At 41.7% G+C, this 19,210-nt stretch overlaps 1 protein-coding gene across 9 annotated transcripts in view; it reads right to left on the reverse strand.

Moving 5' to 3' along the window:
• Window positions 1–19,210, reverse strand: part of PPP2R5C (protein phosphatase 2 regulatory subunit B'gamma) — a 139,958-nt gene that overhangs the window by 102,159 nt on the left and 18,589 nt on the right. For 5 of the 9 annotated variants that reach the window (XM_036316715.1, XM_036316669.1, XM_036316759.1 and 2 more), the window contains one exon: window positions 18,150–18,312. The exons of 1 other annotated variant lie outside the window; for it this stretch is intronic. In XM_036316715.1, the coding sequence (XP_036172608.1) occupies window positions 18,150–18,312 (163 nt within the window). 3 more of the 9 variants (XM_036316678.1, XM_036316686.1, XM_036316697.1) reach the window with 2 other exon arrangements.

A 19,210-nucleotide genomic window follows, 5' to 3' on the forward strand; every position in this document is an offset into this window, starting at 1 on the left:
TGTACACTGTGGGGTCCCTCGGCCTGGCCTGCATCCTCTCGAAACCTGGGACCCCTCAGGGGATGTCGGAGAGCCAGTTTCAGCCTGACAGTGGAATAATTGGTTGCTATGATGCGCACTGACCACCAGGGGGCAGACACTCAACGCCAAGAGCTGCCCCCTGGTGGTCAGTGCACTCCAACAGGGGGAGCACTGCTCAGCCAGAAGCCGGGCTCATGGCTGGCAAGCACAGCGGCAGTGGTGGGAGCCTCTCCTGCCTCCGCAGCAGCACTAAAGATGTCCGACTGACAGCTTAGGCCCGCTCCTGCTCCTGCCATCAGTCAGACATCCCCAGAGGGCTCCCAGACTGCAAGAGGGCGCAGACCAGGCTGAGGGACCCCCCCACACCAAGTGCATGAATTTTGTGCACTGGGCCTCTAGTAAATACTATAAATAGGCTGGTGTTAATTCTTCCTAAAATTGGTTTATAGTCAAAATTCACCTGGGTCTCTTTATTTTCCTGGTAATTTGACAAAATAATCCTTAAGTTCACCAAGAAAAATAAGAAGCAAGAAGAATGAGGACACTAATAGAAAAGGCCAGTTCTACCAACTATAAAGTGTATAAATTAATGACAGTGTGATATGGGCTTAGGAGGCAAGTTGATGGGACAGAAGCAACAGCCCCAAACTGATAAATATATTTATACAAGTGTAATATTATGATAAAGAATTAATCTCAAATCAAGGATGACTGGTTGGCTATATGTGAGGGAAAATCAACTTAAGTCTTAACTTCATACCAAAATAAGGTCTGAGTTGGGTTAAGCAGTTAAATAAATGGAAATGACAACCCCAAGTCTCCATAGCCTTTAGAAGAAAAGGGAAGTGAACATCAATTTTCAAGCAGAAATGAACATTTAAAAACACTGAACCCCTAAGGGATATTGCTCACATTAAAAAGTTTCAAATTTCTGTATGTTTCCTCTGAACACCAAAAGGAAATATAAATGCTACAAATGCAACGAGTTAACAATATACTATAACTGGTTAGAAAAAAACTGAGGCCTCAATGTTTAAATGACTTAGTTCACAAAAGAACTATTATCAAGAATTGTATGAAAAAGTAATTCTTCACCTATCAAATCAGCAATAATTTTTAAGAATTATAACTACTCAATACTGGGAAAAGCAAGCTTGAACCCTGCCAAAAAATCTATAAATTGTTCTGGAAAATAATTTGATAATATGTGTCAAGATTCCTTAAGTAATTTTGCTTCTGGGAATCCATTCTAGAAATACAGTAGCCATGAGTGAGCACCACATTTTTTTAACTTTAAAAAATTTTGCTAAAATACACAAAACATAACATTTATCATCTTAACCATTTTTAAGTACACAGTTCAGTGGCACTAAATACATTCACACTGTTGTGTAACCATCACCACCATCCATCCACAGAACACTTTCATCCTGAAAAACTGAAACTTGGTCCCTCAATAAATCCTACCTCCCCACCCACTCTCGCAGCCCCCCACACACACCATCTCACTGTCTGTCTAAGTCTGATTATTCTAAGGACCTCATCAGAATGGAACCAGACAGAATTGGTCGTCTGTGATGGGATTATTTCACTCAGCCCAATGTCCTCAGGGTTCATCCACATTCTCAGAGTTTCTTTCCTTTTAGGGCCAAATAATATGCCTTTAGATGGACGGACCCTGTCTTGTCCCAATCATCCTTGATGGACATTCGTTTGCTTCCACCTTTTGGCTAATGTAAATAATACTGTTATATCCTGGGTACACAAAAACTATTTAAGTCCCTGCTTCCAATCCTTTTGGGTACATTCTGAGAAACTGAATTGCTGGATCATATGGTAATTCTATTTCTAATTTTCTGGTGAATTACCATGTAGTTTCCCGCAGCAGCATTTTACAATCTCACCAACAGTGCACAAGGGTTCAAATTTCTTCACATCCTTGCCAAAGCATGTATGTACCTGGTATGTACTATTTAGTATCTATCTATCTATCTATCTATCTATCTATCTATCTATCTATCTATCATAGTCAACCTAATGGGTGTGAAGTATCTCACTGTGATTTTGATTTGCATTTTTCTAATGATTAGTGATGTTGATCATTTTTCATGTGCTTATTGGCCATCTGTATTTCTTCTTTGGAGAAATGTCTATTCAAGTCCTTTGCACATTTTAAAGTAGGATCATTTGTTATTTTATTGTTGAGTTGTAGGAATTCTCTATAAATTCTAGATATTAATCCCTTATCAGATAAATGATTTCCAAATATTTTTTCCATTCTGTGGGTTGCCTTTTCACTTTGTTGATTGTGTCCTTTGATGCACAGAAGTTTTACATTTTGATGTAGTCTAATTTATCCTTTTGGTTGTTGTTGCCTATGTTCTTGGTGTCATAGTCAAGAAATCATTGACAAATCCAATGTCTAAAGTTTTTCCTCTGTGTTCCACCAAGAGTTCATAGTCTTAGCGTTTACATTTAGGTCTTTGATCCACTTTGAAATAGTGTTTGTGTGTGGTGTACGGTAAGGGCCCAACTTTATTCTTTTGCATGTGGATACTCAATTTTCTAAAAACCATTTCTTTAAAAAAATGCTTTTATTGATTTTAGAGAAAGGGAGAGAGATAAAAACATCAATGACAAGAGAAACACTGATCAGCTGCCTCCTGAACCTGCAACCCGGGCATGTGCCCTGACTGGGAATTGAACCAGTAATCTCCTGGTTCATGGGTCAATGCTCAACCTTTGAGACACACTAGCTGAGCTCGAGACCATTTCTTGAAGAGACTGTCCTTTCCTCATGAATGAGTGGCACCCTTGCCGAAAACCATTTGACCATATAGCAGAGGGTTTATTTCTGGGTTCTCTATTCCACTATGCTGTTCTACATGACCGTCTTTATGTCAGTACCATGCATGCTGTTTTTATTATTGTAACTTTGTGCAAGTTTTAAAATCAGAAAGTGTAAGACCTCCTACTTTGTTCGTCTGTTTTGAAGATTACTTTGGCTATCAGGGTCCCGTGAGATTCCATGTGAATTTTAGGATGGGTTTTCTTATTTTTGGAAAAAAATACTGGCAGAATTTTGACAGGGATTGCATTGAGCCTGTAGGTTCCTTTGGACAGTACTGACATCTGAACAATGTTCATCTTCCGACCCACAAACACAGGTGTCTTTCTACTTATTTGTGTCTTCTTTAGTATCTTTCCCAACACTGTGTAGGTTTCAATGTCCAAGTCTTTCACCTCTTTGGTCAAGTTAATTCCTCAGTATTTTATTCTTTTTAAGAGCATCACACTTTTATTTAAGATTCTGAAATATCAGAAACTACCTTAATTCAAAGGGATTATATCACAGTAAAAAACTACACCCATAAACAATTTTTAGTGGGGCCAGTGTGGCTCAGTGGTTGAGTGTCGACCCATGAACCAGGAGGTCATGGTTCGATTCCCAGTCAGGTCACATGTCCAGGATACGGGCTCGATCCCCAGTGTGGGGCATGCAGGAGGCAGCTGATGGATGATTCTTTCTTATCACTGGTGTTTCTATCTTTTTCTCCCTCTCCCTTCCTCTTTGAAATCACTAAAAATATTTTTAAAATATTTATAAATTTTTAAAATGAAAATGTGAGGTGTAATTTTTCAGAAATAGTATAATCATAAAAAATACTCCCCAAATATCGACAGTACTCACTGTTGAATGTTATAGCTAGAAATGTTTTTTTTCTTTCTGAAACCCCTCTATATTTTTTCAGTATTGCTAAAGTAAGCATGCAATACTTTCATGAAAATTAAAAGTAATTATTTTTGAAAAAACAGAGATTAAGTTACAGCAGGGAGATTCCCTCACTGACTGCTGCCCCTCAGCAGTAGGATAACAGTAGAGAAAGGACTGTGATGGGAAGCCAGGCAACAGGATAAAAAGATCTTTTGTAATGCACAAAGGAGATCATGTATGTAAAAACACAAAAATTAGCTTCATCAGGTGTGACAAACTGAACCAACAAGTTAGAGGATGTCAACTCCGTCTTGAAGGATCAGGTACTGGACAACTTCTTTTACTGCAAGGCTGTCACTGCTGCTTGGAATCTACGTGCTCATCTAGGCTATAAGGGCTCAGTCCCTCCCTGATGAAGCAAAGATTCAGCAGTGCCACCTAGGAGAGGCATGAACGCAGTCCTCTTCCTGGCACTGGGAGAGGCCGACTTGAACAACCCTGGGGCTGGAGGTCCTTCCTCATTATGTGATCTCCCTACTCCTCGCTTGTTAGGAGTATACAACTCTGCTGAGGTGAAATGGAGAGCTCAGAAAAAAGCAGCTGTGACGCATGCAGGATCCAACCACACATGGCCACTCTGGCTATGACAGGTGAGTGCAGGCAGCAGGGGACACTGGTGTGCTTTAGAAGAAGATCCTAGGCTTCAGTGGGGGTGTGGCAGAGCCACAGAACGGCTCCTGGCTTGGACTAACCCCTTCAGGAGGCCTTCCTCTTCCCTCCCTGCCCAGGCCCTAGACCAGGGGTCCTCAAACTTTTTAAACAGGGGGCCAGTTCACTGTCCCTCAGACCGTTGGAGGACCAGACTATAGTTTTAAAAAAAACTATGAACAAATTCCTATGCACACTGCACATATCTTATTTTGAAGTAAAAAAACAAAATGGGGACAAATACAATATTTGTATTTGCATGTGGCCCGCGGGCCGTAGTTTGAGGACCCCTGCCCTAGACAGTGCTCTGCACAGAAGTGTGCAACCAAAGTTACTAAGAGAATGATCAAGCAATAATGCCCAATTCTAACTCTACAGAGCTCTCTTATTCCTCTTAAATGCCTTCCCTGTAGCACAGAACTCAGAGAAATGTGCTACCTGATGACCTGAGAACCACCACCCCCAACACAGAAGCCAGGGCCAGTCTCTCAGCGTGCACTCCAGCCGCCTGACGGGCCCTCCTTGCCCTCTGTGGCCTCACCGCCTCTCTGTGACACCAGCCCCTCCCCTCCGTCAGCGAGGCGCACTGGGAAGGGCTTGAGCTAACGCTGAGGACAGGGGCTTATGGCTCAGGGCAGTGCGCCTTCCAGAAAGGAAGGTGGGCAAACAGTCCCAGGTCTCAATGCGTTCCCATGGGACATTACAGACACAGCATCTCTGTACTGCTCCAAAATGAAGGTTCAGAAAGGAATTATCCTTTATTCTCTGTCACTTCATTTTGGTCTTTATTTAAAAAACAAATGGCTTATAAACACCTCCCACTGGTTTTATTTCTAGGGAGCATTTCTGAATAAAACTTTCAAATTTTCGTTTCTAAATTCAGCAAAGGCTTTATTTTTCACATCCCCAGTAATTCTGTAGGCAAATTAAATGTGCTCCATTTTAGTGGAGAAGTTTTACGGCTGTTTCATTAGGAGGCAGCTGTCTTTTTGGACCTAGACAACAGGCATCTTAACCGCAGGCACTGGCACTGTAACTGCTTTAACTGGAAACTCTGACTGTGGCGATGTATGTTTTGTCGGTAAGAATCTAACCTAAAAAATTTGGCTTCACTTATAGTTTAAAATAGACTTTTTCCTGAGGCAAGTCAAAGCTACCTGGCATTCAGCCGTGTTCAAAGGTTGCCACAGGACTTTCTGATGCCAACAGCAAGGACAAAGGGACAGACACTTGTCCTGTTGATGGCAGAAAGTCTTGCGAGTGATTAGAAGGGTGGACCAGGTCATCCCCAGGTCAGGCTGGCAGAAGGCAGTGAAGTGGACGGACAGAAGTTTCCCTGAGCGCTGTTAGGGGACCTGGGCTGGGGAACCTGCAAAGTCAGGCAGGTCCCTATAGTCCTTCCTTGTCTTGAGGCGGGAAACCCATACAGAGTAGACAGAACACGTGACCGACTGAAGGGCTTCCGTGTCAACTCTCAATGACAAATCCGTTTTACAAAGAACCTGAGGCAGGGGGAGTGATGAACCTGGATGGGTTCTAGTTGACCTACGAGAGGGGACACCACAGTAATTCTGTGAAAAAGAACAGACGGGGGCCTGAAGTGCTTTCCATTCCTTTGTCAAACGTGCTTCTGGGGCTCTTGGCAGATGTGGAGTGGGCACCACGACAAACACGCAAACAGCCTCTGCCCATGGGGATGCTCCAGACGACGTGTGGTGGGCGAAGCCGTGTGTGCAGACTGCGCTGCAACCTGAGTGTCTATAATGAATGAGGTCCATCCACACAGAGGATGCCACTCAGCCTTAAAAAGGAAGGAGATTCTGACACAGGGGTCCTCAAACTACGGCCCGCGGGCCACATGCAAATACAAATATTGTTCCCGTTTTGTTTTTTTTACTTCAAAATAAGATATGGGCCGAAACCGGTTTGGCTCAGTGGATAGAGAGTCGGCCTGCGGACTGAAAGGTCCAGGGTTCGATTCCGGTCAAGGGCATGTGCCTGGGTTGTGGGCACATCCCCAGTGGGAGATGTGCAGGAGGCAGCTGATCGATGTTTCTCTCTCATTGATATTTCTAACTCTCTATCTCTCTCCCTTCCTCTCTGTAAAAAATCAATAAAATATATTTAAAAAAAATAAGATATGTGCAGTGTGCATAGGAATTTGTTCATAGTTTTTTTTAAAACTATAGTCCGGCCCTCCGAAGGTCTGAGAGACAGTGAGCTGGCCCCGTTTAAAAAGTTTGAGGACCCCTGTGTGCTACAATGTGGGTGAGCCTTGCGGACATCATGCTCAGTGTAATAAGCCATTCACCAAAGGACAAACACTGCATGATCCACTTACGAGGGACCTAGGGGAGTCAAAATCAGCGACAGGTGGTGGATGCCAGGGGCTAGGGTGATGGATTAATAGCACAGGGGCCCTCACCGGTTTGGCTCAGTGGATACAGCGCTGGCCTGCGGACTGAAAGGTCCCAGGTTCGATTCTGGTCAAGGGCATGTACCTTGGTTGTGGGCACATCCCCAGTTGGGGGTGTACAGAAGGCAGCTGATTGATGTTTCTCTCTTATCAATGTTTCTAACTCTCTATTCCTCTCCCTTCCTGTCTGTAAAAAAACCCAATAAAAAATATTTTTAAAAAATAGCACAGGGTTTTGGTGAGGATGGTGAATAGACAACAGTGATGGGCATTGTGAATATATTTAATGCTACTAAATTGAACACTTAAGAATGGTAAAAATGATACATATTATGCTTTGTATATTTACTGGAGGAGACAGAACCAGCGGCAGGGAGAACACCTTTGGGGAAGGCAGGGCACCAAGGAAACTCAGGGCCGTAGGGCCCCAGAGGGACTGGAAAGAGGATGGGATCATTCTAGGAACAGTGTGTGTGTGTGTGTGTGTGTGTGAGTGTGTGTGAGAGAGAGAGAGAGAGAGAGAATATGTAAGGTGCTGGGAGAAATCCAGGTGAGGTTTGGGGAAGGCTGAGTTAAACATTCAACTTGTGATTACAGCTGCCAGCTGACACCAAACCCCAGGTTCTGCCCAGAGGGTCTTGCAGAGTATGACAAGCAGAGGCCTGAGACTCACCCTGGAGTAACAGCCACATCTGTGGCCCGAGAAGAATGGGCTGGGCTGGCTATGGCTTGCCGCTGGGCTAGGTTGTCACACATGAGACCACCTCTCACTCATTCATAAGAGCAGCCCTGGTTGTACCTCTGCTGCCCAGCTGCTGGCAGAACACAGTCAAGAGGGGCCAGAATGAGGTACATTATTGTCCTGACCACCACCCCATGTTCCACACAACCCAGGTGGTCAGTAAATATTTGCTGGGAACTGGCACCTGCATCACCAGGCCCAAGGCTCCTTCCCTTCATTACTGTGTCAGGAGAAGACACGGAAATCAAAACACAACAGAAGACACGACTAGACCAGAGGAGAAAAGACTGATGAAAGCTCTGGGAACTTGTCTCTCCATTTCTGTTATTCTTTAACTAATGGGCAAGAGGACAAGTTCTTCTAATCCATTTTTAGGCAGGAAAACAATCCACATGGTGGCAAAACTTTCAACTATTTAAGAAAAAGGTTGTGTTGAATGATGTTGAAGTATTATATTTTCACAAAAGGGGGGGGGGACATAAAATTTTACTGCCATTCAAAAGCCAATTTAAAAAAATTCTAGTAAATTCTCCCAACAATGTGGCAACTTGTTTCTCAAAACACCAAATACTTAGCAACTAAATTTCTGCCCCATGGTTCTCAGTTAATTTTATTAAGTCCAACTTGTTCTATTAGAACTCTGACTTCTCCCAGGCCTTTCTTGTCTAAAATAGGGAGAATGCCTCAGGAAATAGAGCCCATAATTAATTTAATCCCCCGTAAGTCACTTAAAGAAGTGGTCTCTTCAGTTTCCCTTGTTATTAACCTTTTGCATTAGTGTGGTACATTCATTACAATTCATGAACATTTTTATTAACTAAAAATGATTTACATTAGGGTTCACTCTGGGTTGTACATTCCGTGGGCTTTGACAAATGCAAAATGTCATCCGTGTAGTCACCATTATAGTATCACAGAGAAGTTTCGCTGCTCTAAACCTCTCCTGCACTATTGTCTTCTCTTTTTTTAAATCCTTATCCAAGAACATGCTCATTGATTTTAGAAAGGGAGGGAGGGGGAAGAGGGGAGGGGGAGTGGAACAGAGAAACATTGATGTGAGAGAAAACATCAATTGCTTGCCTTCAGTGCGCATCCCCGTCCCACCCCCCCGCACACACACACCTGGGAATTAAACCCAAAACCTTTTGATACATGGGATAAAAACCCCAACCAACCGAACCACACTGGCCAGGGCAGCCACGGATCTTTTTACTGTCTCCATAGTTCTGCCTTTTCCAGAATGTCATATGCTTGGAATCATACAGAATGCAGCCTTGGCTGCTTTCCCTTAGTAATATGCGTTTAAGATTCCTCCATGTCTTTTCATGGCCTGACAGCTCATTTCTTTTTATTGCTGAACAACATTCCATCGTCTGGATGGACCACAGCTTATTTATCCTTTCAACACCTGAAGGATATCTTGGAGGGTGGCTTCCAAATTTTGGAAATTATGAAAAAAGTATGGCATAGTTTTTTAATCTCTCCAAATTCTTCATAAAATCATCCAGAGCAACTAAGATGGCAAAACCAGAAGCCCGTGGTCAACATCTATGACAGAATTAGCTGACAATGAGCATATGGGGCTAGACTACCAGCAGCTATAAGACCTGCGTGATATCGGCATCTGCAAGGAAGATGGCAGAGGAGCCTGGCCGGCCTATGGAGTGAGAGCGCAGAAACACTCACACAGAGAGCTGGGTGAGCCCACTGAGAACAGCAGCTGCAAACAAAAGCGGCTGTACCCTCCAGGGGTGAGAGCAACACGGCCGTGGCTAAGCCTGAAGGGGCTGAACCTGTCTGAGCCCGGGAACCCTTCAAACTCAGCAGCTGAGGTTCCCTTTCAGAACTAGGCCACACTGGGGAGAAACTGCTGGGAAGAGAATTCCAATTGAGCAGCAGGGGCAGAGAGGAAATGGGAAAAGTAGGTCCAGGTAGAAAAGACTGAATCAGGGCACTAAGAGGGTGAGCTGCCATATTTTTGAAAATTTCACAAAAATAACCTAAGCTAGAGCTCTAGAACCCAACCCTCCTCTCTAATGCCCCCCCCCCCCCCCCCCGCTCTCGATAGGAGGGATCAAAGTCAAGTCCCACACAGAGTGATTATAAGGAAAAGAACGTTGACATCTCTGCAGACAGTAAAAGCATGTCAGAAAGACATCCCACAAAAGATATTAAAACTACAACTTAATGCTTCAAGGCAAGCCAAAGACATTAACGGAATAATATAATGTGTGAAAGGACAACATGAATTTTTAATAGAAAAACTCAGAAATAGGTAATACAACTCTGTAAATAATTAAAAATAAAATATAAATAATTTCAGAAGTGAAAATTAACGGCAAGAAATACAAGAGCCAATAAACGCAATATAAAATGCCTTACAAGGAACAGTACATGAAAAACAAAAATAATTTAAAGGAAAAAGAAATGAAAAGCACAAAGAGAGAAACAAAAAAAATAAAAAGAGGCAAAGAAGATTCACTATACAACAGGAGTCTCCACAGGAGGAAATGAAAGCACGAAAACAGAACAAATCCTCAAAATAATAATCCAAGAAAAAGACCTGCTACTACCTATAGAAAGACATGACATGCATGAGGGAAACTAACGCAGAATGAGACAGTCTGAAATTGGACTCTTTAGGCATGAAAGCAAAAAGACCAAGTAACCTGGAAGAGACAGAAAATTAAAGTGACATCAGCTTCTGACAGCAAAGCTTTCTTACAGAGGAAATGGAGGGACAGCCCTAAGACTCTCGTAAAAAGAAAAAATCAGCCCGGGATTTCCTAGCCAGACATTCTTTGAAGTTTGAAGCTGAAACCTACTCAAGAGGAGGAGTGTCGGCATTGAGCCTGGTGTGGAACACAAACTATACACTCAGGTGGGAATGAAGGTTGCGCAGACTGGGAGGGCGAGAACAGTCTGCAATGGCTACGTGTCTGACAATGAGCAGAGAGCAAAACCATAAAAAGGGGAGGGGGAAGAAAATTTAAAAATGCAAAGAATTTTAACCTTTTAATCATCACATTGGTTATATTGGTTTTATTTTACTGAGAATATTTTGTGTGTAATATGGGATTATCTGATATTTAAGTAAATGATTATCTGATATTTAAGTTCTATGATCACTGATGTCCTTGAGAACCAGAAATCTTGGGGTGGCTAAAAGAAGATATAAAAGACCTGTACAAAATGACCATTCTAATAGTAATAAGAATCCTAGCACCTTTACTGTGGTCTTGAAATATCATTCCCCACTAAAAGAAACCAGGACTTAGAGAAATGGCTGATTCTCAAATTTATAAGGAAACGAAAAGAGCCAAGGAAATTATGAAGAAAAAGCTGAAGGGATTACACTACCAGATATCAAGACCTACTAGGGCCCTAGCTGGTTTGGCTCAGTAGATAGAGCATCAGCCTGTGGACTGAAGGGTCCCAGGTTTGATTCTGGTTAAGGGCACATGCCCGGGTTGTAGGCTCGATCCAAGTAGTGGGGGTGTAGGAGGCAGCCAATCAATGATTCTCTCTCCCTCTCCCTTCCTTTCTGAAATCAATAAAAAAATATATATTTTTAAAAAGACTTACTAGGATGGTTAGTGTTGTACTGACACAAGATGAGACAGCCCAGGAATGAATCCACACTCCGTTGGTACTTAAGTTAAGACAAAGATAACGCTGCAATGAGTGAAGGAGGATCTTGTCCCCCAAGGGTGCTATGCCAAACAGAGAGCCACCTGGAAAAACTGGAATCTGACTTCTAACACCACAACAGATACAAAAGTAATTCTATATGGGCTGTACAGCTAAATGTGAAAGGTGAAATAAAGTTTTGGGGGGGGGGGCACACAGGCTGACATCTTCATTACTTTGTAGCAAAGATTAATTAAAGAAGACATACAAAGTTCTCTCAATGTGATAATGTCTTTGAGAGTGAAAATTCAAAATAGAGAAGAAAATTTTAAATTCCTGTATCTACAAAGGACCTATATCTAAATTCCTACAGATCTAATTTTTAAGAAATGGTACAACCTAATAGAAAGATAGGCCCAAAGACTTAAACAGGTACTTCACAAAAGAAGTTATCTGAAGAGGCTATACATCCAAAGAGATGTTGTACTTCATCCATCATCAACTAACTAGATATTGAAACCAGCTCACTGGAATGGCTAACATGAAAAAGGCAAGCTATAGTGGAAAAATGTATTTGCAACATATAACCAACAAAGAGTTCATATCCAGAATAAACAAAGAATTCTTTTAAAAAATTAAGAAAATGTCAGGCAGCCCAGTGGAAAATAACATTTGAAAAGATACCTGACCTCATCACTGAAATGCAAATTAAAACAATGAGATGGCACAATGAAATAGTGTGGTACTGATATAAAGCAGGCATACAGATCCGTGGAATAAAACTGAGAGCCCAGAATGAGCAGAGAGCAAAACCATAAAAAGGGGAAGGGGGAGAAATCAACCTTTACATTTATGGTCACTTGGTTTCTGACAAGCTGCCAAGACAACTCCATGGGGAAAGAGTCGCTTTTGCAATAAATGGTGCTGGGACAACTGGAGTTGCACGGGCAGTAAGATGAATTGGTACTTCTACTTCACATTATACTGAAAGTGGATCACAGACCTAAATATAAAACTATAAAACTTCTAAAGAAAACACAGGAAAAAAACACTCTGTATCCTTGTGTTAGGCAAAGAGTTCTCATATACAACAGCAAAATCAAGATCTATAAAAGAAAATCATGATAAATTGGGCTTCATCAAAATTTAAAACTTTTATGCTACAAAGACACACAAAATAGTGGAAAAATAAGAGATCAACTGAAGGACTTGTATGCATGCATATAAGCATAACCAAGGGACATAAGACACTGGGGGGTAGGGGAGGCCGGGGGAAGGTCAAGGGAAAAAAAAGAGACATAGGTAATACTCTTTGTAATACTTTAAGCAATAAAACAAAATTTAAAAAAAAGAGTGCAAAAAGACAAGTCACAAAATGGGATAAAATATTTGTAAATCATATAAAGGATATATAAATAATTGTTATATAGTTGACTCCTGAACAACATGGGTTTGAACTGCATGGATCTGCTTATATGCAAATTTTCTTCAATAAATACTATATTTTCTCTTCCTTATGATTTTCTTAATAATATTTTATTTTCTTTAGCTTACTTTATTGTAAGAATGCAGTATATAATACATAACATGTTAACTAACTTTTGATATTACTGGTAAGACTTCCTTCCAGTCAACAGTAGGCTATTAGTAATTAAGTTTTTGGGGAGTCGAAAGTTGTCCATGGATTTTCGACTACACAAGGGGGTTGGCAAACCTAACCCCCATGTTGTTTAAGGATCAACTGTAATCTATATATATAAAACCCTAATATGCAAATAGACCAAACGGCGGACCAACTGAACAACCAGTCGCTATAATGTGTGCTGACCACAAGGGGGCGCACATGGACCATGGTGGGCATCAGCAGCAGGCAGGATGGTGGAGCAGGTAAGCAGGGGCAGGGCGCCAGTCGCTGTCATCGGGGCGAGCCTCTGGTGGTTACTGAAAATTCTTTGCTCCCATGTGCCACAGTCCTGCCCGGTGCTCACACCTGCTGCCGACGCCAGCCCCACTCGCACCTGCTACTGGATCTGGAGCCACTGCTCGCCCCCGCTCCCGGTGCCTGGTGCCGGTCCCGATCACTCAGTGCTGTCAGTGGGTGTAAGTGGTGGCTGCCAGCCCCAATCACCCCTGAGTGCTTCTCCACCTCCCCCTGCTCCTGAGGGGCGATCGCACTGTAATCAGCAGCCACCGCTTGCACCCACTGCTGACGCCGGCCCCAATTTGTACCATCAGCGGGTGCAAGTGGGGCTGGTGCCGTCAGTATGTGGCAACAGCAGCAGTGGGAGCGGGATTGCAGGCAGATAGGGGACTGGGGACCACGACGGGAGGGGCCAGGTGGGGGCCCAGAGCATGGGCTGAGACCTGCCCCTGTGCCCACCACAGCCTCGCGGCCCACAGTTCCTTTCAAGGTGCATGAATTTGTACACTGGGCCCCTAGTTCAATAATAAGAGGACATCCAATTTAAAAGCTGTGATAAGACATTTCAGCAAAGAAGATACAGAAATAGCTAACAGGTACATGAAAAGGTGTGTAACATTAGCAATCATTAGAGAAATACAAATTAAACTATGAGGAAGAAGATACCACTACACACCCACAAGAAAGACTATAATCCAAAAGACAGACAATTACAAGTATTAGCAAGAATGTGGACACACTGGAACCCTCAGATGTGGCTGGTAGGAATGTAAAATGATGCAACCACTTTGGGAAACAGTTTGGCAAGTTTCTTAAAAAAATGAAACATAAACTTACCATACAAGCCAGCAATTCCACTCCTAGGTATCAACCCAAGACAAAGGAAAATATATATTCAAACAAAGATTTGTACATGAATGTTCATAGCAGCATTATTCATTATAGCCAAAGAACAACTCAAATGTCCATCAATTTGTGAATGGAAAAACAAAAGATGAGATGTTCATATAATAGGATATTATTCAGCATTAAAAAAGAAACACTACTCTAGTGTGGCTGAATGGATAAGAAAACATGACCCATATATATGCTGTCTACAAGAGATGACCTCAGAACAAAGGATTCAACAGACTGAAAGTGAGGGATGGAAAAAAATTTTTCAGGCAAACAGAAATGAAAAAAACAGCTGGGGTAGCAATACTTATATCTGACAAAATAGACCTCATGGTGAAGGCCTTAACAAGAGATAAGGAAGGCCACTTCATAATACTAAAGGGACCGATACAACAAGAGGATAAAACTCTGGTAAACATATATGCACCCAATACAGGAGCACCCAAATATATAAAAAAGAAAAAAGAAAAAAGAAACACTACTCAACATGGAGGAACCTGAAAACTTAATACCAAGAAATAGAACCAGATGTAAAGGACTACATACTGCATGATTTCATTGACAGGAAATGGCCAGAAAAGGCAATCCCAATAGAGAAAGCCAATCAGTGTTGCTTGGAGCTGGGGATAGGAGTGGGGATTGATGGCAAATGGCACAAGGTGACTTTTTTTGATGGAAATATTCTAAAACAAATTGTGGTAATGGTTGCATAACAATGAGTGAATTTTACAGCATGTAAATTATGCCTCAATAAGACTAAAAAAAGTCTATGATTTGGAAAAAAAAGATAATCTATGAATACAGCTGAAGCTATATTCAGAGAAATATACATCTTTAAATTCTTTTATTATTAAAAACAAACTAAAATAAGTGAACTCTGTACTTAATAAATGAGGAAAAGAATAAAATAAAGCAAAATAGAATAATTAAAGATAAATGTGAAAATGAATGATATTGAAAACAAAATAACCAAAAGAACAAGTGATCTCAGAAGGAGACATTACCACCTCGGATGTGGAAGACATTAAAAGATTCGTTAAGAACATAATGAACAAGTTAACACATGATGCACTCTAAAATGATGGAAGAAATATACAGATTTATCACTGAGAAAAGCATTAGGCTCACTGAGTTCTAAGTCGACCTTCAACCCTGTGTTCTGGACTTTAAGAGCACACACGTCATTCCACGTCTGATTACTGCAGAACAGTCCCTGCCAATGGACAGCAGTGTAAGAGAGATGCAGGAAACCTGCAGGCCACCTCTGGGAAAGATCACACGAGCCAGTATCCGCACATCTTAGCGTGGATAACATACAGTAATACAAAACAGGCCAGCTCCATGTGATGAATACAGAAGCAGAAAATTAGTAAACTGAACCACATAAAAGTCACCATATACTGTGCAATACTGAGGTTTATCCCAGTAACGTAAGGATAGTTCAAAAGCAGAAAATCTATCCACACACAATTATTATGTTAACATCTTATGGCGAGAAATCATATGGCATCAGATAAAGCTCAGCAATAGTGCACGGCACCAACCAGCCAGCACAGGCGGTAACAGCCATGTGAAGGTAGACCACGGACCATCCACATTCTGGGTTGGGGCCATTTACCAGAAACCAAGAGCCATTTTCACAAGGAACCAGGAAATGCTGAAACCTTTTACCAAAATGTCTCCCATAGGGAGGCCTGCTCTCATCTCTGATATCTATGTTTTACTGGTGCTAAAGTTAAAATAACTAGTATATATTGGTATAAATATTGGAGGAAAGATAAAGGTATCTAACTATAAATGACAGAACTATATATGCAAACTGTAGTAAAAAAATTACTAAGATTAATAAGAAAATTTGGTAAGATAATAGAGTAAGAAAATGTTAAAAAACCAACAGCCTTTCATTGGATTAGTAAGAACTAATTGGAGGCAGAAATGAAAAAAATATAACCCAGTCAGAAGAGTAACAAAAACTATAAAGTACTTATGAATAAATTTAATGAAAAGGTAGCAACTTAAAAGAAAATCACAGCCCTGGCTGGTTTGGCTCAGTGGATAGAGTGTCAGCCTGTGGACTGAAGGGTCCCAGGTTTGATTCCAGTCAAGGGCATGTACTTTAGTTGAGGGCACATCTCCAGTAGGGGGTGTGCAGGAGGCAGCTGATCGATGTTTCTCTCTCATCGATGTTTCTAACTCTCTATCCCTTTCCCTTCCTCTCCGTAAAAAGTCAATAAAATATATTTGTTTGAAAAAAGAAAATCATAAGACCCAGAAAAATGGAAGCAATATATCATCTTCCTCAATGGGAAAAGAGTATCATAAAAATGTCAATCAATCTTCCCCAAATTAACATACAACTTCAATGTTATTCCAATCAACTCCTATTTTTCTGAATTAGACAAAATTATTTTAAAATATATGCAGAAGCACTTACGTTTCAGAGTAGCCAGGAAAGACTAATCAAACAAAATCAGTGAAGGGAACTGACTTGACCAGTATGAATTCCCTGGATAGTGGATATACAACAGAAAATTTATCCCTCTGGGAATAGTGCAAGCAGACTGCATGCCGTTCTTACTTGGTATAAAGAAAAACAGAGAAAAGGGAGGTTGAGAATCACAAACTGAGACCTGGAGAAAGAGGGTTGCGCAGAGAATCCTTGGAAGAAGCAAAGGAAGCCACAGGGCTGGGCCTCTGCATGGTGCCCTGAGGGCGAGCATAAGCCCTAATGACAGAAGCCAAGCTTAACACTCATGATGGGTATTAGGGATGGGGCTTGGACAGAGAAGGCTCAATAATGGTTATGGGACACCTTCTCCACCACAGACATCTCATGTACGGTGGCCAGCGTCCTAAGGGTACTGGAAGGAGTCATGGGCACACACTCCTTTTCTCACTGGCTGTTTCCCACCTTGGGACAGGATGTTGGCTCCAGCAGAGCAGACTCCGGTTTTTATTTAATGCTGTACCCCAGTACCTAGAACAAAGCCTGTTTTTGTAGTTACTCAATACAGTACTTGCTAAATGAATGAATAACCCCAGAAAGGCATGGACTATTTGAGAGGGGAAGACTCCTCAAAAATGACAGGATGTATATTATCTACCACAAAGCTAAACCAAACGAAAGTCACATACAAGCTCTATAAACTGCACCAAGCGAATTCCTAGCAACCCAGGAGCAGGAAGTGCATTCAAGAATCCATAAGTTCCTCCCTCCACCAACCTTTCACTCCCTCCTTTCCTCCATGCCTCCCTGAATCCCACTGGCCCGCACATCTGCACCAAGCTCCTAAGTTCATAAGAAATGAAAATTCATTGTAAAAGACCCATTATTATGTACTTGAGATATGAAAAATGTCTGATGTTTCCTTTATGTATTACACTAGTCTTAGATTTAGAAAATACAAAGTTTTCCAGATGTTCACATTTGACTTTGGGGTTCTTACCCTATTTTCTTTGATAAGGTTTTATGGACTTTAATCTCAAAATCTCCTGGAGGACCACTTTTAGGGCTGAACACCCTCAGGTAGAAAGGGGTAACTGTGCCATTTGGGGGAAATTCAAAGCAAAGAGCTCTATTCTCTGACTCCTCTCAAACAGGAAATCCCTGGGTAGAGTAATCCCCAATGACTCATAGGAGAAGTCCATCAAGGACTATAATTCCAGTCCTCATTCCTCCACCACCAGAAAAACCAAGGGATTCTACCATAGTCTTCACAATTCCTTGACTTGGGGTGGCTACTTTATGAGCTGTAGAGTTCTGAGACAGATGAAAGAGAAGAATTACTTATAAGAAAAATTGGCTAGCTTAATTATAATTAACATGAGAAGCTTTTAAGTCTTTCCTCTATTACTTTTTAGTATATTATACCTACAATACATTTATGGTTAGATTTTTATCTTAAGTAGTTCTGGAGTTTAAAGTATTGGTTGGGTAAATAAGTTAATGGCATTCAATCTAAACAAAAACTCCATAAAGAAGAAAAGATGACCCTACAGAATATAAACCCAGTAAAGGTATAAAAAGCTAGCAAACTATCAAAACATTACTCCTCCCTAAATAGCCAAAATTTAATTTTAAAAAACAAATAATAAAAATTACCTTTTAAAGATGGTAGTTTTTGAAGTTCTCTATCACTGCTGGCGCTAAACCTGGAGGAACTTTGCCGTTTGTCTTTCTTCACTAGGGGTTGAACGGTTGGCACCTTAATTTTACTAGATACTGTAGACGAGACAGAACCAATGCTGCTTTTCCTGCTGGAAATCTATTTACAAAATAAAAACAAAAACAAATGAATATGTCAAATGATTTTATTTTATAGCACAATTAGACTATGGAAAAAATGTATAAAAGTTCCACTCGGGGACAGTGCCTTCCACTCACAGTTTCTGGACTGTGAGGCTCCATCCACCTCTGGCAATGCTCGATTTGGAGAGATCACAGGTCTACCCAATTTCCTTTATCTTCCTTTTGACTTTTAAATATTTACCACACAGACTGGTATGAAATGGCTGGTGATAATGACCCTCCAAAGATGTCCACACCCTAATCCCGGGACCTCACTTGGGCAAATGAACTCCGATGTGATGAGGTGAAGGGTCCTGTGGTAGCAGGTGAGCTCCAGGAAACCACACAGGTCTTCATAAGACAGAAGGCAATGAGATGACAAAGCAGAGGTCAGAGAGGGGCTGGCATGCGCCACACTGCTGGCTTTGAAGATGGAGGAAGGGACCATGAGTCAAGGAGTGCAGGCAGCTTCTAAAAGTTGGGAAAGGCAAGCAAACAAATTCTTCTCTAGAGCTTCCAGAGGAACTATCCATGCCGACACCTTAATTTTGGCCCCATTTCAGATTACTGACCTCTAGAACTGTAAGACAGAAAATTGATGATCTTTTAAGCCTGTAAGTTTGTGGTCATTGGTGCAGCAGCAATAGGAAACGAATTTGCTGAGCAGCTCATAAATGACAAGTTTCCCTGCCAGCTCACCCCTCAGCCTCGGGACTCAGCAGAGGCTACAGGAGAGCCTCGGAAAATGCTTTCTAGCTGCTCTCTCCTCGCATTCACCTCCGGGCTCCAGAGACAGTGCTTGTCTCCAGACTGCATCACCATGGCTGGGCTGTCCCATGACACGCAGCCCGCCTGCAAGGTGAGGGGCAGCACAC

This window comes from Myotis myotis, unplaced genomic scaffold (assembly GCF_014108235.1).
Source record: "Myotis myotis isolate mMyoMyo1 unplaced genomic scaffold, mMyoMyo1.p scaffold_m19_p_1, whole genome shotgun sequence".
In the NCBI taxonomy this organism is placed as follows: Eukaryota; Metazoa; Chordata; class Mammalia; order Chiroptera; family Vespertilionidae; genus Myotis; species Myotis myotis.